This window comes from Monopterus albus, unplaced genomic scaffold, assembly GCF_001952655.1.
Source record: "Monopterus albus unplaced genomic scaffold, M_albus_1.0 scaffold108.1, whole genome shotgun sequence".
NCBI classification, from domain to species: Eukaryota; Metazoa; Chordata; class Actinopteri; order Synbranchiformes; family Synbranchidae; genus Monopterus; species Monopterus albus.
The window spans coordinates 418,338-433,926 of record NW_018127988.1 but is presented as its reverse complement, the minus strand read 5'-3'; the positions used below and the strand labels follow the sequence as shown (position 1 = coordinate 433,926).

General features: G+C 42.3%; 1 protein-coding gene across 2 annotated transcripts in view; it reads left to right on the top strand.

Moving 5' to 3' along the window:
• The window catches only part of pkn1a (protein kinase N1a), a 43,842-nt gene that overhangs the window by 18,400 nt on the left and 9,853 nt on the right, over positions 1–15,589 (top strand). The window contains exons 1-7 of one of the 2 annotated variants that reach the window (XM_020611001.1): positions 4,720–4,830; positions 5,568–5,762; positions 8,237–8,342; positions 8,682–8,830; positions 9,619–9,739; positions 13,753–13,898; positions 14,202–14,415. In XM_020611001.1, coding sequence (XP_020466657.1) covers positions 4,789–4,830; positions 5,568–5,762; positions 8,237–8,342; positions 8,682–8,830; positions 9,619–9,739; positions 13,753–13,898; positions 14,202–14,415 — 973 coding nt within the window. In that variant the 5' untranslated portion in view covers positions 4,720–4,788. Of the gene's footprint in view, positions 1–4,719; positions 4,831–5,567; positions 5,763–8,236; positions 8,343–8,681; positions 8,831–9,618; positions 9,740–13,752; positions 13,899–14,201; positions 14,416–15,589 lie in introns of those variants that run through there. The other variant, XM_020611002.1, reaches the window with a different exon arrangement.

Genomic DNA, 15,589 nt, shown 5'->3' with positions numbered 1-15,589 from the left:
CAAAGCCTCCCCATTTTCTCTCCTTAGGCCTTTCAACCATCAGCTGATGCCTGTAAAGTAAAGCTGATGGTTTATCTGTTCTTGCTCTCTTCTCCCAGAATACTAGCCAGTAATCAAAATCATCATTGGTTACATTAGCTGCTGCCATAATTTCATGCACTAGTGTTGATTTTAAAAGGAACAGTTAGCCTCTTATTTCATCTGCATATGTGAGAAGCATTAACAGGAATCGACTACGTGTGTACAGCTAAAGAAAAACTAGAAAACGGTTGAAAATTGTTGCTTATGTAAAGTAACTATCAGTAACCACTTGTTCATAAGATCTTTTGATAAACACTTTACTGGCACAGTTGTTCTACATTGTAATTTCAGTGTTGTTGCTGATTCATCTCTGTTCTCTGCCCCATTTCCATCTCCTTCTTTCTTTCTCTGTTCCGTCTGATTCAACCTTGTGACCCTCTCTCTCCTCCCTCTCTTCCTGTCCCCATGGTGCTCCCTCTCTCTCTCTCTCTCTCTCTTTGTTTGCCTCTTCTGTCTCTCAGCCCCTCACTAAGCACTTCCCTCTCTGTCTGTTTCATTAGTGTGACTGGACAAACTTGCTTTTGACAGCGTGGACTTTTTTTTCCTTTGTTTTTTTTCCTTTGTTTGTCCATTTGTGAGTTATTTTTGAATGAATTTAACAAAGGATGTTTTCATCTAAGGTCAGAGTATTTTCCCAACATGTAAAGGCCTTTTTCTTTGAAGAAAACAAACCGAAATGTTTGATTGTTAGAATCAGAATTGCCTTTATTGGCCAAGTGTGTTGAAGTGTGTTTCATTTTCCTCTTCTTTCTTCTGCTCCTCGGCATCACACATTCTCCATTTATTTGGCCTCGTTTCCTCTCCCTGTATCTCTCCATGCAGTCAGTCAGTTTGGCAAGAACAGGAAATGGTATTTTCCTGCAGGTTCGTCATTTCAGCAGAATAATACAGAGTGGCCCATGTGGCAGCGAAAGTCATCAACAGGAAATGATTTGTAACTTACTGTAAAACCATTAGGGAAACCTTTTGCCAACTCACTCTTCTGTCATACTCTACATGCTGGTGTGTGTGTGTGTGTGTGTGTGTGTGTGTGTGCGCGCCTGATGGTTTCAACAGTCTCATCTACAGCATCTATAGTCTTTAGCCATGTTAGCGGTGTAGCTCCGGGAATGGCACTGTCAGTAAGTCAGGCCACCACTTAGGGTAAATCCCAATTCTCTTAATTGCATGCACACTTCCCAGACTTATGAATTTTCCTTACATCTTAATCCCGCCCATGTAAGATTCAAGAAGAGAAGAATCAAGGAGACACGTCTTTACCTCCGATTCTTCATTAGACACGTCCAGTCACCAACTGATTTCTCTTAATGGGGTGTGACATTCACAAAGGATGCCCATTTGTATGCTCGCTTATGGCTTATGGCTCCTCCAGGCAGCCTCCTCGCTCATCAGAGCAGGAATATGAGCTTTAAGACATCCTTCAAGATAGCGGACTGGAAATACTTCCTGATCGAGCAAGCAGCAATCACATAAGGCAATTGGGATTTACCTCATGGTCCAGGCTAAAATGTGTCAACAACTATTGCCCGTTGGATGGATTGTCATAACGTTTGGTATGGACATCCATGTTCCCCTCAGGAGGAAACGTAATAACCTTGGTGATCCTCTGACTTTTTATCTAATGCCATAATCAGGTCAAAATTTTATTTTATTCAATTTTATTTTTTATCTTTGGTTTAGACTAGCTGAAATAGCTGCACAACTAATGACCTTCACATCATCGTCAGTGATTGTTTGTGCCAATTAGCAAATGTTAGCATGATAACACGCTAAAGTAAGTACACTGACAGAGCTCCTGCCACCTATAGACTAAGCATGCAGTTTGTTTTCCAGTTATGTTAAGAGATGCTTTAAACTTTAAAGCTTGCAACATACTAACAGATTATTGCAGTCCTCATAGATGGCAAGAAGAGCTTGTCAAACTGTTTACTGTTATATATAATGGTTCAAAGTTAAGATTAACTAATGTAATGTCAAAAAAGTATAAAGGATAACAGCTGCTCCTCTTCTTCTTTTCTTCCTCCTATTATTAGCTGTGACTTTTAGCACAGCCAGAGCTCATCCTCTGTCACAGTAGAACAAGTGTCCAGCTGCAGTTATAATGGCGTTCTGACCTACTGTCACATTCAACAGCCTGCCAGGAAACACACTGACTTTAGTTTTGGAATGAGTTTAAGGATGGGGTGATGTTAAGGTGAAGGTTAGGCAAGTAGTTATGGTTAAGTGTTAGGGTAAGGCTCTAAGAGTGAATAAGTCAGTGTAAAACCCTCACAAGTGATGTGTGTGTGTGTGTGTGTGTGTGTGTGTGAATTTATTAAAAGTGGATATCTCTCCTCACATTCTTGTCCGTGTCGGGCACGCCCGCATGACTACGCCTCTCCATGGCCTGCATGTGGACACCAACTCTGTACTGAACGCTCATTATGACTCAGTAGGAAGTCTCCAGGCATTGTCCTCACAGCAGAGGACACATGCACAATCACACAAAACTGATCGTTACCCATGTTCGGTCTTGTCCTTCTCTGTCCAGCCCTAAGCTCCTCTACGCTGCTCACACTGTCTGATCAAATTAGTCTCACTCAGCACGGTTATCCATTGAATCCGCTCATTGTTACTTCCCTGGGCACTGCTGCGCAATGTTCTTTCTGGGCTAGTTTACTAACAAGCTGCTCGGACTGATTCATTTAAGCCCGTTAGCCGTTGCCACATTTGCAGTGTTACACACGGTCAACGGCTAGAGGATGGATTGTTGGACTGTATCCGCTTAATCTCTTTAACTACTGTGTTCATCTCTTTGAAAAGGTGTCAGTCTAAGACAAGTGTGTTGGTTTCACATGTTAGTATGACTGGTTTGTGATGATTCATCTGACACTGCTGCTCTGTGCTACATACTAATGTGTGTCAGAACACATTCTGTCAGCATCTGCTGCTGTTAACACGTCTTTAACACATTGTTTTGGAAGTGACAGCAGACATGTTCCCACCAACTGGACAAATGACATGTCCTGTGGATCTGGCCTGAGTGTAACCGGACAGTTGGCTTCTTCACGTGGAGCAGAGGCCATGTTCTTCTCTTTTCTTTTCTTTTCTTTTCTTGCATAAGTGCATCTCTCCCTAAAGTCAGAATCTGGATTTGGGTGGGGGATGACCCGACCCTCTCTGCAGTTCAGTTACATAATCAGTTCACCATATGACACAATCTCTTGGCAGTAAGGCTATAGTTCAGCAGAAAAACAAGCATTTAGTGTAATACTAACATGCTCCAAACCTCATACAGGCAACAGCAGTTACTCCCGCTGAAAGTGGCGCCGAGGGTGTGAGCCAACATTTCATCAGTGTTTCTTATAGTGGCAGGTGCGGTCTTTAAAAGTCATTGGTTATAGTGTCACCAAAAATAAAATGTGCAGGGAGTGATGTTGTGACCAAAATACACTGACTGTTTACTGTGATATACAGTATAGACATACAGTACGTCTCTTTTGTGTGTGTTTTGGTCCAATTTCCTACTTTTCTGGCCATATTTCCTGCAAAATGATTTGGTGATTATTGTGAGCATTTGCAGCTCTCCTTGGCTTTACAAAGCTTCATAGTGAGTTTCAGCTCATAGTTGAGCTGTCCTGTTCCTGTTCCTGTTAAGCTTTTTTCAGCTAGACACACAACTCCAACCAATTTTAACACTGCTCCAAAACAGTTGGTTGTGTCAAAAAAAGCAAGTTCGCCATATCAGCCTTGAAGGTGATGATACTGTATCTCAGTGCTGTGTTCACACTATATTTCCACTGCCCCCAAGTGGCTGGCATAGGATGTTGATCAAAACTGATGTTTATCTACTTGAATAGTTTTTCTGTTTACATTACATTGCTATGCCAGGCACCATAATCTATATTTGATTATACCCATCTGGCACATTATTATGATTATTGTTACTGTGCAGCATAAAGGAGCCTTAAACTGAATGCTCATTGTCCAGTTTGGAGGATGGTGCTGGAGGGCTAGCATTAAGGTGCCAGCTCCACCCACTGCTGCTCATATAGAGATGTTATCATACTTCCAGAATAGCTTGTGTCTCAGTCTCATAGTGCTTCTACAGGGGAAGGGGAATCACCACAGGGATTTGTATATATGGAACCCAAAGGAAATTGGAAGTCAAGCGGAAGACAGAAATGTGTCCCAACCTTACCCTCTGGCTTTGATCCAATACTTAGAAAACATGTCCTTCCCTTGTTTCCGCCTTCAAGATTGTATCACAGAGCCAACCAGGAGCAAATGAATAAATAAATAAAGCTGTCGCAAAGTCACTTGAATCCAGATCTGATTACTCGGTGAGCACAAGCAGCTGAGGACAAGTTGACATCATGCAGACTAGCTGCCACAGATCAGACCATGATTTACAAAACCTTCAAGAGGGAGGATGTGTTCATAATGTATAGAGTCTCTGTCCTCTTCTCTGAATCTCCACTGACAGCAGCAGAATCACAGAGGAAACAGGAAAGGCCTGAGCAGCTCGGTGTTGGGACGGATATCCTCTTTCTGAGGCGTTCCCCCTCCTCTCTCACTTAACTCTCCCTCCCTTTATCTCTTTTTATCATTTCCCCCCCTCCAACTCATTTCGCTGTTGTTGTGGCGTTAAACCGCCGGGCTGAGCTCACGGGCGAGCCAGAGATTTCTGTTCCTCTGTTTTTGCGGGTCATCATATCTGAGTGAAGTATGTGTTGGCATGGCGACGAGGAAGATGGGGACAGCTCGGAGGTGAAGTGTTGTTTGCTTGTTTGTTTTACTGTGTTCCTTTAGTAGAGGCTGTCGTTTCTAGTGATTGACTCTGTCCTCTGTGTTCCTGATTGTGTTGCTGCTGAATCTCCAGATGTGATTCTGTAGCATGTGCTAGTTCTGCAAAGACATGAGGTTATTGTTGTAGCTGACAGGAAAAGGTTGTTGGAAGTGAGGGGAAACGTGGTCCTAAAATGTGGAATATGGAGAGAGACCTTAAGAAGAGAACAATGGACAGCACACACCGCTTAACAGAATTTGTGATTCTAGTATAACCATGTCTAGTATGAGCTTTAGTCTGTACCAGGCAGACTATTCTGAAAATGTCATTTGAACTTCAGTTAATCACAAACTCTTTTTATAAACTGTTTAGAGGTTGCAGATTTGTTTTGAACTGTTTGTATATAGGATTTTTGTATTTCTTCACTGCTCCTGTTTCCTTTTTTTAGCATTTTTATTTTTACCCAGCTTTGCCCCTTTTCCTTTGCTCCCATCACTGTCGTCTCTGTCTGTTTCCTCCCATTACTGCCTTATCCTGCTCGCCATCTCTTCCTCTTCTGTCTGCTTCAAACTCAACACCTATTAGCCACACTGACTAGAATTTCAGCCTTGTACTGCCACGGCCAAGACTTTTATTCTGTTCATAAGCACACTGTCTAAATTCACTTTTCTGTTTGTTTTGTTCTTTCCCACTGCTCTCTCGCCATTCACCTAACCAGAGTGACCCAGAGGGGCTGTCAGTTCTGGAGCAGCTTGCTCTGGACCAGAACTCAGATTTCTCAGACCCCAGTGTACAGCAGCTTCTGGACGAGCAGCGCGAAAGGATCCGCAGAGAGATCCGCAAGGAGCTGAAGATCAAGGAAGGAGCTGAGAACCTGCGCAGGGCGACGACTGACAAGAGGAACGCTCAGCAGGTCAGCCACAGATACATGTAGATTCTCTACACAGCAACTTGTTGGTCAAAAGGGCCCTAGTTCTGTTTTTTAACACCAATCAAATGGCTCTTATTTAGTAGAACTGAGCTTTTATGCTTTTTCTCACTGCTAATAGAGGATTTGAAATATCAACAGGGAGTGCCAGGGACTGCTAATAAGATATAGTGTATGTATAAGCATGCATCTTTAGACTGAGTCTCTCCACAGCAGATACAGAAAGGAGGGAACCCAAGTGTTTGAGCTCAGATAAAATATCAGTAATAAGATGATAAAATCATGGAAACACAAGTTGGAAAGGCATAGACACCACATCAGTACCCCTGCAGGAAACCATTTTAATGAGTGCTAACTGGAACATAGTCTGGTGAATCAGACGCTGGTGTGTGACGTTCTTATCCTGTTTGCCTATGCCAAAGGTTGGGACATTCTGAAGGAGCTTAGTTTTGTTTTTGTTTTTTTCTTTCAAATCTTAAAATGACCATTGTTTTGGCCTTTTATTTGCTCTATGAGTTCAGTGAGCACACATTTCCACATATTTACATCCAAAAGCTGCCCAGTACAACTACTGGGCAGCAGCAGCAGCAGTGTCAGGCTCTGACTGTTGCTAGAAGTGAGCACCACTCAAGCAGAGCGTGAAGGGTTCAATGCCTCGCTCACAGACCAGTGTAAGTATTTGAATGAATAGTGTTTAAGGAAGGAAAATCTGTGCACATCCAGCTTCAACTGGACAACCCCTGTGGTGTCATTTATACTCAATTTATTTTTGTTTGTGTGTGTGTGTGTGTGCTTTGATAGATTGTCTTGCACTGATATGGCAATATGATCCAAAGATCCATTTCTGTTTTTGGTGATATCAAAGTTTTTCAGAACAGGAACAGCAGTCTGTAGTCATTTACATTACAACCCACATTTTTTGCTGTTTGTGTGGGTGATTGAAGATTTAGGTCACAACTGCGCTTCTCTAAATGTTTTGCCAGTAAGCTTAATTTCGTAAGTAAATTATTGTGCTGACAGGTTATGTTTCAATGCTGCCTGCAGTCTGGAATTATAACTTTGAGATGGAAGTGACTGCTCAATGAACCACAAACAAGATGCGTGCCTAGACCACTATACTTGCATATTATAGAAGGTTTCCTGTCTCAGGATGTGTTGACATGAAACTATTACAATTTTAGATTATTCAAAGACAAGGTCTAGTAGTTCACACAGGAGTAATTACACCTGCAGGGTTAGAGTGAGTGAACAGAACAATACACTGATCAGCCATAACATCATGACCACTGACAGGTGAAGTGAACAACACTGATCATCTCATTACAGCAGAACGTGTCAGTGTGTGGGGTATATTGGGCAGCAAGTGAGCATCTGGTCCTCAAAGTTCATGTGTTGGAACCAGGAAAATGTGTAAGAGTGAGGATCTGCGTGACTTTGACAAGGGTCAAACTGTGATGGCTGATGACTGGGTCAGAGCGTCTCCCAGACTCCAGGTCATGTTGGGTGTTCCTGGTCTGCAGTGGTTAGTACCTACCAACAGTGTCTAAGGAAGGACATACAGTGAACTGGTGACAGGGTCATGGACACCCAGGGCTCACTGATGATGAGGTTGACCTACTGTAGATTATACTTTCATTCATCCTTTTCAAAAAATTCAATTTAGTTTGAATCTTTGTTAAAATGGCTGAAAATGTGAAATACTGTACGTTGGTCTCTATGAAGAGAACCATCCAGTGGCTAGAGTGGTGAGAGTGGGGAGGCTGGTGAATTTGTCTAAGAAATTATCTCTAACTTGTCCTCACCACCACAGTGTTCACTCCTTTTACATATGTTTTTCACTGAATGGTCGACACATTCGTGCTCTTCCTGACGTTAGGACTATGGAAGCAAACAGATTCACACATGATGCACAGTGAGCCGCAGAGTGACAGTCGTACCAACTATCTGCTGGACTGACTCCTGTGCACAGTATTAGGCAGGTGGTCATAATGGTATGCCTGATCGGTGTATGCCACTCTTAGTGTAACAGCTTCCTTCAATCCTTAACAAACTGCCCGGCAGTATTTAGACTAATGGACAACCTTTCAGCAGGGGTTTGATTTGTTGTATTTAGTTTGACAGACATGCTGAGGCACCTTGCCTGCTTCTGCCTGCAAGATAATATCACATCTGAATCAAGCACAGTACCATTATTAAGACCTTAAGGATCATATTGATCTGTTGAGATTTCAAGAAAAGTACTGAAAGCTTAATGTCTCGCAGAACCGATTTAAAGACAACACCAGCTCTCTAGCTCCTCATTATGTTCTTACATGTTGTGCTGCTGCCCACACATTGTCCATGGCTGCTTTATTTACTGCTAGACTCGTGCACTGATGTCCCACAGAAAATCAGTTTCAGCATTGTAATTTCTTCTGCAAGAAATTTTAAAAAGGTTTTTGCTCTATGTTTGTCTCCAGGTGGACAGTCAGTTGCGATCTTCAAACCGCAGGCTGGACAACCTGCACGCTCAGCTCCAGGAGCTGGACGCTCATATTGTGGTGAAGGGAGGAGAGGAGACTAAAGGTATATATATGAGAGAAATTCTGGCTCCTGTTGTCAAATCTGTAAGAGTGAGGATCTGCGTTATACATCTATTGTATAACTTTACGATAAACATTGTAAGCTTTCGCCATAGTGAGTTCAGAGTTCTTTAAAAATTAGGGCTGTGTATGAGCACTGAAAAAAATTGTTTGACGTGATGAGTTGTCTTTCCAGGATATGAACATGTACATGTTGCTGTAAAAATGTAACAAAATTAGTTGCCATTACTGCCATTACATGAAATTCCCTACAGGGTATTTTCATCTCAGAGTGCACTATGTGAACTGGTTGCTTTGTGTATGACCTCCAACCTCTCCACAGATGAGTGCCCTCAATCTCCAGGGGCAGAGAACCTAACATCAGCCCACAAGGGCCGCATTGCTGCCCTGGAGAGACAGCTCAACATCGAGCTCAAGGTCAAACAGGGAGTTGAGAACATGATCCCCATCTATGCCAATGGATCCACTAAGGTACAGGACGTCAGCTCTGTCCATACTCACACACATATACACATCTGAACACAGCTTAAGAGGACAGTCTATAGGACACTTGAGATACTGACTACAGGCGTGACATTTTGCAGGGTACACTACACACAGTGTTCCCGTCCCCCAGATAAACACTGTGCTTGTGTGTGGACTGTCGCCATATCCACAAATCTGTTCATTTGAAAGGTCTTTTGTCATAATGTACATACAGCCTTGCAAAAGCACATTCGGAGCCACTGTATCAGAATCAGATTAATGTGTGTTCAACATGCTGATGATGACCTCTAAATATAAATAACTGAGATGCAAGCCCCTCCCCCATGCGCACACCGTCCCTTAACTTCCTCTCCCCCTTTTTTATGCAGCATGTGTTTGAGCCATTTCACATTACTGCCTTACTTCCACTTCCCTCTGTTCCACTGCCTCAATGACCTCAAAGTGATGTCATGTACCTGCTGCTTTTAATTTGCTTTCAGTGTTTTAATCTGATGTTTTATCTACTGTATATATGCATTTTAATGTTTTTTTTATTTATTTGTGTGCATTTTCTTAAGCACTTTGAATTGCCTTTGTGGATGAAAATGTGCTATATAAATAAACTTGCCTTGCCTAAGTGGAATATGAGGCTCTATCAATCAGCCAGCATGAAAAAATGCAAAGATTTCAGCTTTAGGTTTTATGAAACTTAAGACAAAGTGCCAACACAGTTTTTTTTTCTTTTTGCTTCCCATCATGTTATTTGCTTATTGGTTTGTTTCTCTTTCATTCAGGATAAGAAAATGCTGCAAACAGCTCAGCAGATGCTGCAGGACAGCAAGACCAAAATTGACATAATTCGCATGCAAATCCGCAAGGCAGTGCAGGCCACCGAGCAGAGCGACGACACACAGGGTAAGTCTGATTGGCTAAATGAATACAGACGAGATATGTTTAACTACACTAACTTAATGTGGCACCTGTGCCTACTTGTGAAGATGGTCTTCTTTTCCTTAGGTGTTTTTAGAGTAAACAGTAGGGCGCTAACAGGAAGTGAAAAGAGAAGGATGGGACTTGTGACAACTGGGGAAGTTGCAATTACACAGTTAGCATATTAAAAATATAGGTCACCTAGAAAAAGAGTCTGAAGTCACATGTTTACAGAGTAATTATTTCTGTCAGTACATTTTTAGCTCTCCTGTCAGAGGAAGCAGACATTTTAATCTCAAGTATCTGTGGTTTGTGACAGTGGTCACCTGACATTGACAGGATGCTTTGCTGGGTCTTCTTCATCTCTCTCCTCTCATGCTTTTTTTTATTTATTTTGCATGTTGAAGATTCTGTACTGAGCAGCAGCTGCAGACAGCAGACACACAATAGCATAAAGAGATCAATCAAGAGCAAGCGCGCTGTTTTCACATCTCTCAGCCTGGATCTTGTGGGGGAGAATAGCTAGGGTTGATACAGTCGACTGTTGTCTGTGTGAGTTAATGTTTGAGTGTGATTGTGTGTGGGAGTGGGTGAGATGGACAAATTTGTATGTGAGTGATACAAACCCTGTGAAATGGCCCACCTGCTATGTTACCGCAATCAGTCCAATTCACACACAGATATACACCGCAACAATCCATCAAACAGATCCAACAAAAGGACTGGCATACACACACACACACACGTTGTGTTCCTGTCACTTCAGGGGGCATTACCTTGTATTAATTTCCTGGACACTTATCCTAACCTTAAACCAAGTAATCACTAATGATTTACGTTTTGGGGACTAGATGGTACAGTGGGACTGTGTGTAAACCATCAACTGTAGAAAATATGGTCACCATGACAATTCCCAAAAGTGAAGCCACTGTGACGTGGTTGCCCATGGTGGCCGCTTGTTGTATGCGTCATGTTAGCAGATGGGACATGTGTCAAAATTAAAACTCAAAGTACATCCATTCATCTTCTATACCACTCAGTCCCAAATGGGGTCAGGCTGGAGCCAATCCAGGCTGGCAATTGGGCAAAGGCGGGGTACATCCTGGACAGGTCTCCACTCCATTGCAGGGCCAACACGCAGGCGAGCAACCACTCACACAGTCACTCCTATGGGCAATTTAGAGATACCAATCAACCTAAGCCGCATGTCTTGGGACTGTGGGAGGAAGCCAGAGTACCCGGAGAGAACCCACGCAAGCACACGAAGAACATGCAAACTCCGCACAGAAAGGTCGTGAACCCACACCCTTCTTGCTGTGAGGCAACAGCGCTAACCGCTGTACCACCATGCTGCCCACTGATTTCTGTGGTTTTTGGTAGATGTTATCACATGTTAAATAATGATGCTTTTGAAAACAGCGGTTTCTTTGTCCCTGGATGTCTCGCACATCGATGACAGGATTTCCTCTGACCAATCGCTAGTCTGCAGTGTTTACACGTCACCCTTTGGTGTATCACCTCTGCTCGCTTGGAACCTTGACGGAGGCGATACCAAAAATAGCACTAGGTACTATCCTCAAAATTTGACTGATGGAAACACAAATAAGTCAAGTGGAGTTGAGCTGGTACCAGGCGGTGGAAAAGGGGCTTAATATTATATGTTGTGGCAGGGCAATCAATGCCATTTCAGGGCAGGTGTTATCACCATCTCTAGGGCAGTGAGTGCTGTGGACCATCACGACCCCTCTGCTGGGAAAACACTGATGACTGTCACAAGAGGTGCTTTGTTAAAAGCAGTGGGGGAGCAGGAAGAGAGTGAAGGGAGTGGGCAGAAGTAAAAACAGACTTTAAAGATGATTTATTCCCTTTGGGGTCATATATTCCTCTGTGCTAATGTTGGACTGAGAGAGCTTCTGGCTGTAAAGAAAGCAGGCGTCTTTTAAGGCAAGAAGATAATGGCCATTTGGAAGGATTATTTAAGGGCCTTTTAAGGCCCTACTTTATCCTTCTGTGTCCTTCATGCAGCACTTTTTTATGACCAGAAGTTCATTTCACTGCTGTAATGTGATAAAAATAGTGTTGCTGATGTTAATGACTAGCCTGAGCAGCAGCTATTTTGCATTTCAGTGGAACTCCACCAGTGTACTCCCTAAATCAAGCTGAATAAAGGCTTTAGCTTGAGTACTGGAATCCTCTTCTGTTATGCTGGTGTCTCGCACAGGATCTTCTTTGGTTATCACACACACAGGGTTGTGTGTGTAGTGTACACAGACAGACAGTCTCCAGGCACCACACCCAGTGGAGGGGTCATCTAGCAGGGTCCTGGCTCCAGGCACAACACCGTATTAGGAGATAAAAGCATCCACATCCATCTCCACCTCCCCAACCCCCACCCCTATTCCTTTCTGTCTTCATTCTCATGCAGCATTTAGAATAGGTCAGAAGTCATGAAAATCATTTGTAATCACTCCTTTGTCCCTCCTGCTCATTTACATGACATTTGAAAGTCAAATGCACCTTTTTTGAATGCTATTTATCCTGTATCCATTTTTCTATGTCAGGAAGCTTGAGTGTGTTTTATTTTCCTTTTGAATGTTTGACTGACAGTGTTGCAGCAAATTTTCTGCTTGAATCTATTTAATTTTATGAGGTTGTTTCATTTATGGTGTGAAAGGCAGTGGCTGCATTTCAAAGTGGCTATTAATCAGGAGTGGAGAGTGACTGGAAATACAGTCCAATGTCCAACAGTGAACATGTTCAGTTGTAGTGCTTTTTGTTACCAGTAGGTGATTTCTGTTGAGGTTATTTCATAAACTCAGTACAATGGTCTTCCATGGTTAATGCCTCTCCTCATAAAGCATACAAGCAGAACTTGATTTATTTAACTGCTTGTCTCAGTGTAACTGTAATGTTGAGGTTGGATATGTGGCTATTTTTCTGGCATAGCAAGCGAGCAACTATGTATTTGTGCCATTAGTGTTAGTTGGCCAACATGAGGTGGTGATCAGGAAAGTATGGAAGCAAAAAAGGATGAGAGAGGTTGGAGCTAAAGCAGGTGATGCTTACTGGGGAGATGTCAGAGGCTACTGACCTCCTTCGAAGCCCTGCTAATGGTGTCTTTGTCTGATTCTTGTCCCTCTGTTACCCTCAGTAACTCCTTTACTTGCCCGCTGTTTTCTCTAATTGCCCACACGATCAAATGTTAGACTGACTTATTCTCTGGTATGGCAGAATAACAGTGTCACTTTGTAGCCATTTGACAGAGGGTGAATGTTATAGCCATAGATAATCTTATATGGCCTATTCTTGTCCATTAATGAGAAAACAGTAACATTAATATATTGTCGCAGGACCTGTAGCCTGCACTGTACCCCCACTGCTTTTTCATTTGTATTAACATTAGCATTATTATATAGGTCTTCTCTCTGTGTGGCTGCAAGGCTACTGGCAGCTACTGGCCAATTTTAAGGTGGAATGTTTTCTTGCATGTTACTCAATACATGAGTTGACATTATCACTCACTTTGATTGCACAATTCTATTGTCTGTTGCCTAAAACACACAGAGAGCCTCTGTGCTGGAGACAAATTCCTTGTGTGCCCAACATACTTGGCGATTAAAGCTCTCTCTTTATTTTATTTATTTAACCAGGTAAAAAACCCATTGAGATCACGATCTCTTTTACAAGGGTGACCTGGCCAAGAGGTCAACAACACATGTCGTCAATACACAAGTTTCAATACAAATCAAAAACATTAAACATTTAAACAATCAAAACCATAAATACAATAATCAACAATACAACCAATTTAAAAACACCTACACTGACCAATAGAGTCCTGTTGCCTAAGAGCCATAAGAGAATAAAAAGCTAAACCTGATTCTGAAAAGGTGCTGATGTGATTACAGTAACGTCTTATTCGATTACAGCCTCAGCTGCTTTGCAATATGTTCTGTTTCAGTGCACAGTAATGTTATTGGTCCGTTCCTCCTCTGCAGGCAACCAGGACCTCTGCGGGGTGGAACTGCGTATTGAAGAGCTGAGGCATCATTACAGGGTGGAACATGCTGTCGCAGAGGGGGCCAAAAACGTGCTCAGGCTCTTAGGGGCCAGCAAGGTCCAGGACAAGAAAGCCCTGACTGAGGTTAGACCAGACGCACAGTCACACACATCCTGCAGAGAGTTTCATTTCACACACTTCAATGCATACACCTCCAAATCTGTGAGACACCTGTAAGACTAAGTCAGTCACATGTCATAATGACCTATACACTTGCTAAGCTACATGTGGGGTGACATCAGATGCCAGCCTGCTCTTCTTCTTTTGTAGTACCTCGAACACTCATATCAAAGCAGTGGGATGGATTGTGTGTGCTGTAAGACTGGATAGAGCTAAGAGTTTATTTAATGTGCACCTTGGATGTAAATCTTTGCTGATGCTCTGCAGGCGCAGTCTCGTCTCAGTGAGGCGTCTCAACACCTGGACCTGCTGAGGGTCTCTCTGGACCAGCGTCTGGAAGAGCTGCCCGAGGACCATCCCAAGGCTAGTGTCATCAAAGAGGAGCTGGTCCTGGCCTCCTCACCTACCTTCAGCTCCCGCCATGGCGCCCCCTACCTCCACAACCAGTACAGCACCCTCAGCAAGCCCTCACCTCTCACTGGTATGTTATACAAAACGGCTACACAGTTATACAAAAAGTCTGCACGGAGCCATCTTAATAATCCAGGTAGTATGATGAGGCGTTTCCTGCTGCTACCTGAAATGAGGAAACCATCTTGTAAATTGCGAGGCTGATAGTGTGTGTATTTTGTCTCCTGGCGCTGGTTGTTGACTCATTTTTAACTTTGCTAATGCATTTTTAAGAATCTATGCTAGCTTAATGTGAGGTATGTAACCATGTACGCACTGCGTGCACTCTGCATGCACAGTGAATGGGACAGTGAACGTGTGTACTTTCAAGGTGTTATTTTGATTGTTTTGTAAAGGGAGTGAACTACTCAATAATTTGATTTGATTTATTCTTTCAAGCATGTAAAAACAGTTGATATGACAACACCCATAATTTTACACATAATCCAATATCAATTTGCATATATCTAGTACATGCTTGAATGGAGTAGGAAGAAGTCAGACTTATCCAGTCCTACCCCATGACATCATCTTACCATCATTGGTTTGCAAGCAGTAAATGATTCACTTCTACCCACACACATATTATACTAAAAAAAGATTATAACAGTGTTAACATTCTTACATCACACAAGTAATATACTAAAGAATTATTACAAAATGTACACCACACCCACAATGTTCCATCTAATTAATCATTAAGCCTGTTCTTGCATATATCTTGATTGACACATACCTTTATATTTATGTTTAAACTCGTCAATTCTATTACTATTTTTTATGTCCACACTTAAATTATTCCATAGTTTTACCCCACTTATAGAAATACAGAATCTTTTTTTGGTTGTACGTATAGCATGAATTTTTAAATTTAACTGACCCCTTAAATTGTATCCCCCTTCCCTTTCATTAAATAGTTTTTGAATTCCACCAGGTAATAAATTGCTCCTGGCTTTATACATAAACACTGCAGTCTTTTATCCCACTAAATCAAAAAATTTTAACAATTTAGACTGTATGAAAGCTACGTTGGTGTGATCCCTATACCCCATCTTATGCACAATTCTTATCGCTCTTTTTTGTAATATATACAATGGTTGAAGTGAGCTTTTGTATGTATTTCCCAATGGTAAAATCAATGAAGAATACAAAATACATAGTGCTTTCCCGTCCAAAATATATCTAACCCTTGCCAATATCGATAT